The sequence below is a fragment of the Erigeron canadensis genome, chromosome 6, assembly GCF_010389155.1.
Source record: "Erigeron canadensis isolate Cc75 chromosome 6, C_canadensis_v1, whole genome shotgun sequence".
Taxonomy (NCBI): domain Eukaryota; kingdom Viridiplantae; phylum Streptophyta; class Magnoliopsida; order Asterales; family Asteraceae; genus Erigeron; species Erigeron canadensis.
In genome coordinates this window covers 19,671,098-19,679,417 of record NC_057766.1, presented here as the reverse complement: position 1 = coordinate 19,679,417, position 8,320 = coordinate 19,671,098, and the positions used below count along the sequence as shown (strand labels likewise).

Sequence of the window (8,320 nt, the reverse complement as noted above, 5' to 3'; positions counted from 1 at the left end):
GATTAGGCTAAAATATAATTTTTAAATTGTGCTTTAATGATGATTAGACTAAAGTGTAATTTTTAAAAAATATGCTTAAAATTAGAAATTTAATGTAAGTATGACACCTAAGAAAAAATCATACATGACATAATTTCATAATTGTCACGTAATCAAAAACATATCCTCTCTTAGTTATATAGAGAGATGTCTATTATTGCAAAATTTAATATTTTAATATCAAAATTTCTAATATATTCCTTGATTTAACAGGTTGTCGTATGTAACAAGATCAATGTTAATCAGAGGCGGTACTAAAGGAGGGGCAAAGAGGTCCAATGCCCCCTTCCAAATTTAAATTCTGTTATGTATTGTTAAATTTTTCATAAAATTTTAAAATTTTCTATAGGTTTTTAACATTTTGCCTCCTTTTAGATTTGTTTTTCATAAGTTTTCAAAGTTTGCCTCCTTTGGAATTTTTTCTTGGTACCACCTCTGACGTTAATTATCCTTTCTTAAGAATAAAAATACAATTCGACATTAATAATCCTTTCTTAAGAATGAAAATACAACCTTTTTTAATAGTCAAACGTGTAAGCTAAAAGATTTTTCTTACACCCCCATTGATCATGTATGATCGGCATAGCCGGCCATTGTCAATTTGTCACCCATATCCGGATCTCTACACTAAAACTATCCTGTCTTTTTGTATTGTGTAGATACAATTCTAATAATTTTAAGGTACAGTTTAGGGTGTTGCGGGGTACAATTTTTAGAGTTGTTACAAATGTGATATGATTGTAATATGATGCTGATGTGACCATTATACAAAACACAACCTTGGTATGGTAATGCGACCATTGCTAATGCTCTAAAGAAGACACGGCACCTAATACAGGACCAATGGCAAGAGATTATTTGTGTTCCTAACTTTGTATAGTGGTAAACATGTAAAAGTTATGAATCTGGATAATACATAGAGCCATGATACCTTCAAAAAAATAAAAATTAAATTCATAAAAACACAAATCTGAGAACACAACTTTTTTAAGACGATATACAAGAAAAAACTGTACTTAACTTCTTTACTCTTAAGTAGCTTTTATCAATAAATTATGCTTTATCAGCAGAAAAAAAATACATCATTCATATAAGAGATTCTTTGTAATATGCAAGACTCCGTATGTGCCTAAGTGGATCTACAAAAAGCTTGTGTCTTAAAAGAAACGCGGTTGACTATGCACAGCTCATCAAGAACCCTGAAATCTTTCGAAAGTCCCTTAAAACAGTACTAAAGAAGTTTTTCTTGTCTTCCATGTCCTACTCTATAGAGTACATGTAGGGAACATACGTATGCTTTACCAGGAGTCATGAACGATTAGCTACACAGTTTTTAGTCATGCAAGGTCAAAACCTAGAAGTAAGTAACACATCTACACTTGCCTATCCTGCAAAAAATAGCACAAGCCTGGGCAAACTATACAGAGCTTGTAAATATTAATAAACGAATACTCCTCCATTTCAAAGTATAAGGAAGGTCTCTATGCCAATTTGTATCGTATATCATGTCATTATCTGACACTTTAAAAGCTTCCAGTCCTGCCTTCTGCAATACTTCCCTGCAAAATGAGAGCGATTGGTCTTGCTTGTATAGAAAGTTCCATGACACCGTGACATAAAGGAATTCTATTATAAAAACTTGACATAGAAAAATTGAATCTAACAAGTCTCATGGAGCAGACAGAGTGAATGATAATAAATGATGATTATCATTGACGCGAATCCAGAAGGCACACCAGTGTTGGTAAGAGAAGAAATTTTATGAGCATGACACTAGTTCCAAGGATCACATATCATCAAGGCCAGGGGTATAAACTACAGGGGGGAAAAGAGTGCTAATCGGGCAGGGTGGGTCACGGCTCAATGTGAGTTCAAATCATTAACGGTTAATATTTGTTGTGGGTCTGGTTGGATTCACCCGCACAACTTTTTCCAAAAAATTAACTTTTTATCAATAATTAGTATCAAATGCGATTACAAAAAGTAATATGATTTTAAGTTTTAAAGTTTATTACACACGACGACAAATTGGATAAAATTACATGTAGAATTTTACTAAAAAAATCATGTATTTTTAGGCATACAACTTAAAAGTCACTCAAAGTCTACTCTTAATGCTTATAAACTCCTGTACCTTATTCAAAGATTTAAAGTGTACTGTAACAAATAAAATTGTAATCATAATTAACGCATTACTTATCTATAATATATTACATAACTGGCAAAGTAGTGTGTGCAAGTCAATCCAATACAGGTAAAGAAACTGAAAACATAACTTAGAACTCACATGTATAGCCTGGAAAGATTCACTCAAAGATGGCTTCAACCGAGGGTCATCAGATATGGACCTACCCAAGCTACTGAAACGGTTTTCACCCTACAAAAATATAATTTAAATCAAGATCATTCAAACTCAAAAAGCATGGACACAAAAAGATAAAATAAGAGTTTTTCTTCCTGATGATAGTAGATATGTACCTCACGTAAATATCCTTCGTCATGATTATTTGAAAAAAGGGACGAGTAGTACACGGGATCATAGATAGAACCTCCTAATACATCTTCAGAATCAGAAGTAGGTCGAATGAAAGAAGGGGTGGCAGGATTTATAAAACTGTTCCTTAAATCCTGATCTCCATCTTGGTGACATGTACTATCTACTAGTGAAGATCCTAATCTATACATCTGGATCCATAACAGTGACGATGATGACCTCACCGAGAACCCGATAATTTGCATTACTAGAGTGACTTTCACCGAAAATATGGCAAATTTTCCATGAATCTCAGAAGACATGTGCCTGCATACATAATGAGGTGTTTAATAAGGCTATGCATTATCCACATGGGGTTAGGTGTCGTTTTAATATGGCTTTTAATCCACAATTGTTTAGGTCGTGGAGAATTATAATTAAGTGTTCTTAGGAACTAGGGGCTGCTGGAGCATTATACCAGATTAGGGCAGTTGGAGCATTATACCAGATTATCTTTTCAACAGCCAACTCTTGTTGGTTATTGTTTGTGTCATTCATTGTCTTCTCTGTGATATTCTTAATTCTATCCAAATTATGGTTGTTTTCTGGTCCGATACATATCAAATGGTATCAGAGCCAGCCCTACCTTTCGAGGTTCCAACACTTGGAGTGGTAGCCTATGGAGTGGTGGTTTGGACCCAAAAAAAGAAGGGTGTCACCCATGACCAAGATAGCCGTGACCAACAAGCTCGGAGTGGTGGCTTGGACCCAAAAGAAAAAGGGTGCCAACCGTGACCAACATAGCCATGACCAACGAGGACGTTGGCTCTTCAAAGGGTGGGGTATTGTTACCATCCCACATCGGCCAAGTATGGGATTGGCAATGGTTGGTGTTTATAAGCCTAGGTGTACCCTCCTCCTTTGCGCTAGCTTTTGGAAGTGACTTCTACACCTAGCTTATGGATTGATACAAGCATATTATGTTAAATATCGATACTCCACTGTTAAATATCGATTACGTTATATTTAATAATCCTCATTATGTAATCGGGTTATAACACCTGCAAATGTGTTTCCGTTGTTTTTAGTAATATACAAATAATCAGTTAACTCAATGAATTACCGACTTTAACTATCAAGTAATTAACAGAAAAATGACCAAAAAGGACATTCATACATACTTTCAATAAAAAAAATTTAATATATTATCATAACGTATATTATCAACTATAAAAACTCTTTTTTATTGAATCTTTTTTGTCAATAACTTGTTTTGTGAATTTACTGTCAGAAATTACAGCTGCATTAAAGTAAAGTCTAAAGAAAGGGTAATAATCATAATTAGAACCACTTAAACCAAACACTAGAATATGATTACTGAAAACTGAAGTTGCTATAATCAGTTCGGTAACGCACATCCAAACACACCCTTATTAGTATCATTAACTTCAAAGATACGTTCAACATAAACATGGATGAATATGCCCAAATTACCAGCATCAATGGACTAAACATGATATGAATTTGTAGAAGAAACAGTGCCAAACAAAATAAAAAAACACTAAAAAACCAAAAACATGCAGATGTTGTTCACTTCGTCTGCAACCTTCTAAACACTGGATAAATGGAAGGTTGACTATTTCCAATACAAATTTAGCAAGACTATTTGAAATTAAAACAAAGAATGAATAATCCGGCACAAAATTCCTTGAATGAAACCATACTACCAACAGCTCCACAAGATAACAATATAATCTCTATAAAGATGGTTAGCAAAAGCTAATACTTTGAGTAGTTAGGTAAAAAGAGAGAGAGACGGTACTTAGATTGACATGTACAACTATTTAAGGGGGTGTCCAGAATCTCAATATCGGATATTGTCACGAAATTAATATATAACTTTACACTTCTTGACAAGTCCAACTATAGAAAAACAAATCTCTTGTGCTGAGCTAAAACACAAAATTATGAGGGAAAATGTAGAATTACCTAACTATCTCAATACCTTTAATAACATCTTGCAGCAACTGTTTGATTCCTAAGGGTCACAATGATGACTTTGAAGGTTGAACACACACATCCAGGTGCGCCATATATTTTCTATACCGAGTCTACAATGTGCATATCATGAAACGACAAGATAGGTAAACTCTGTACGCACCGCTTAGACCTCAACCCAAGCAAAAACTTAACAAAAATAAACACATATGACATGCGCATGAGTTTCCAAAGTACAAATCCTAAAGCTGAGCTACACTTGGACTAAACAAGGAGAAAACCAGCAAAACTCCTTAGTATCCTGCATTTACTATTTTTGGCATCTCCATGCCTATTTAAAAAACTCTAGGGGTAGAAATATAGTCTGCACAGAAAATGTAAATAATAAACTGATGAAATAATATATCTAAATACCCATTTTTAGTTTAAAATCAGCTCAGTACTTGTCACATATGATTTGTATACCTAAAACCATCAACAATAAGCATTCAATCCATAGGAAAACTAACCAGATTTCATGACTGAAAAGGATGAGCCACAAGATGTCTACCAAAATTGCAGAAAACAAAAGAACAGCATATGTACGACCCAGTCTCTGGCTACTACTCTCAATAGCAACTAATGCAAATAGTGCAATCCCAAGATGAATCAGAGCAACTCCAGTGTACAAGGCTCCCAATGATGCAATCAAAGCACAACCAATCTTCAAGTATCAAAGAAAAATTCATCACTCGATATAAATTACACAATTTCTATCTAATTTCATCAGAATATGTTTATATTAACTGTAAGCCCTATATTAAGGTTCTCAATCAATTCAAAATCATGTACCGATAGATCAGATATGCTATCAAATCATAATGTTTGCATCAACATATATACTACCAACATGGGTGCACAATATATACAGCCAACAGGGTGCACACACATACATACATATACTAAAAAAAGGTGAGGGATCCATGTTCAGGCTACCCAAGGAGAAACGAGCCTTTGGATCTGATGTACACGGCCTACACGGTACTCCGGTGTCAGTTTTTAGACTCTTCCCTGGCCATCCCAAGATGTTTACCTTGTTGGGTTCAAACCTGGGTCTCTTGTGAGAGCTTATGAGCTTCAAAACTTTAAGCCCTTTATTCAAGTTCTTAGTATATTACAAAATGGCACACAACTAGATTAACTAAAGTCATATCACAATGTCGCCACTAAAAATGTCTATCCAAATATACATATATAGTGTGTCTGACACGCATACTGACTCAAATTCATATGCATTAGTATCCTCACCAAACGTTCCGTTGTTAGTTCTTACTAGAACCTTCCGTATTACTATTACCATTATAGGGATATTAAGGATTGTGGTGCTGACAGTCTGCCACGTGTCAGATCACCCAATTTTAACAGTGCATCAACGTCTCGAAAACGCTACATTAGGCACCCAATTTTAACAAGCCATGAATTCAAATTCCTATTCCTATTATACGTGTATATACAAGGCTACACACACATGATACATATATATTATACGCATATATCTACACACACAACATATACAAATACATATACATATATATATATATATAGAGAGAGAGAGAGGGAGATAGAGATAGATATACTTGAATGTAAAGGAGAATGACGGCGAATGATTGAATCCGGTCGTAATCACGGAGCCATGTCTGAATCTGAATACTGAATTCAGAACAACGCATCATATATTTACAGCCACAAATATTACCGAATAATATTCAATTCACCGATCGATACATGTATATATATATATAGACGAAAATCGATAATAAACCAATAACTACATTGAAACAACAAACATACTTCCAATTATATATCAAAATTTTAAGGAGATGATGATATATATATTATTTATAAAAAGTCGATTATATATCCGATATATGAAGGAATCGCTGTGTGTGTTTTTGATGTGTATGTGTGTAAAAATTTCTTTAGCGAGTGTGAAAAATATTTTGACAGGAAAAGAAAAGAGGAAAGAAAGAAAAAGAAAGAGACCACTAGACACTTTTTCACAGACCAGTATTGGGTACTTGAATTTGGATTCTTTTGCTTATATGAATAAGTAAGGAGAATACGGTTTGATTTGGGTCAGTTTTTGACTAAAACTAAAAACCGAACCGTTATAATTTGGTTTTTAAAAACCAAAATTATTGGGTTTTGGTTTTTTCGGTTTCGGTTTTTTTGATTTGGGTTTACTTCGATTCGGTTTTAGTCGGTTTTAACCACTTGTGCCTTGGGTCAAATTGAGTTTGAAAGGTATATAAGTTTATACCCTATAACTACACCTTAATTCATTTCAACAAGTTTTCAAAACAATATTAGCAAGAATAACACTAAAACAATGACAACAAATCCATAAAAGTAATTATACAAGTTTCAAACGAATTTTATATATAACTATTTATATTTCTTTTACGCATTGTTTAATGATAGAAATATTTAAGCAAATCAATCTTTTTGTATATTTTCACTTAAACATATAAAGGATATTATTATATACACCTTAAAATGTAAATATATTAACATATTTACCAAAAGGTAATAATAAAATGATATAAATAAAAATTAAAGTAAACAAAATATATTTTTGGTTCGGTTTTCATTAGAAAACAAAATGTATTTACTTCTTAATCTTAGTTTTAATAATTCAATTAACATTTACATTTCAATTAACGGTTGAACACTAACATACATATATAAGGTAGAGAATGTTTCTTTCTTAGATTATATCCGAGGAGTGGCATTTTTTTGAGTTTGGTGTCCCAATAATCCCAATATCTAGTAAGCAAGATTGATGTATGACGTATCTAGTAAGAATCAAGTGGTAAAAAAAAAAGAGTACAAAATTGGAGTATTTCACGTATATGTGAATCTTTATATTATGTCCATCGAATCTTTAGGTTCTTTTTATCAGGTCATTTTTATTCATGACTCAATCTAACAATATTTTATTATAAAAAAAAAATAATTTCTTTCTTTATATCTATCCAACCCAAATAAAACTAATTTTTACACTCTTATAAACAAACCAACCAAAATCTATTTTTATTCAATAAACTCAACCTCAAACACCCACAAAACAAAACTAAATCCACTTAAAATCATCAAAATATTAAAAAAAAATTAAACCAGTCTCATTTAATTAACCAAACAAGTCGTGAGAAAACGAAAGAATCTTAATGGGCCTAGCCCACTTTAACAGAATGCCTATATGAAATTTAAAACCCCTATTTAGAATTTGGGGTTTTGATTATTGTAACTCTAAATATTTTGGTATGAGCATTGATATAATGATGTTGTTGACATTATCTTTACAAAATGAATTCCTTAATTATATTAGCTCATCCTTTTGGTTGTTATCATTATTTGTGTTATGCAAATGAATTATTGATAGATTGGATTTGTTGACATGATAAAATGAACATTTTTAATGTGAAATGATATGATTGTCATCGAAATGTGACTCGACTCAAACACAATAATGAGTGAGATTAAAGGGTTGAGGTAGTGTGATAATGCACAACATGATTATACACGGTGACAATCGCATAATCAGTCCAGTTCATATAGGAGATCCCCGAGGTCCAAGCAATGAGTGATCAAAACGTCTTACTAGAGATACGAGAAGAGGAGACACATTTTCTGCCCCGACATAACTTTGCGAAGAATATTTCAGTTCAAGACTTATCATACCTCGAGACGAACAAGGCGTACGAGGAAGACATTTAGTATTTTATGTAATATTTCGTAATGTTTTTGTTTTAGTGTATTTTAGTATTATGT

At 32.9% G+C, this 8,320-nt stretch overlaps 1 protein-coding gene across 1 annotated transcript; it reads right to left on the bottom strand.

The window, feature by feature from the left end:
* Window positions 1-1,008: 1,008 nt before the first annotated feature.
* LOC122604385 lies at window positions 1,009-6,417 on the bottom strand. Its single transcript, XM_043777280.1, has 5 exons — window positions 6,127-6,417; window positions 5,020-5,213; window positions 2,518-2,839; window positions 2,327-2,416; window positions 1,009-1,598 (listed from the first exon to the last, which is right to left on the bottom strand). Exons 1-5 carry the CDS (start codon window positions 6,220-6,222, stop codon window positions 1,563-1,565), a joined length of 738 nt encoding a protein of 245 aa, XP_043633215.1. The 5' UTR covers window positions 6,223-6,417; the 3' UTR covers window positions 1,009-1,562.
* Window positions 6,418-8,320: the final 1,903 nt, after the last annotated feature.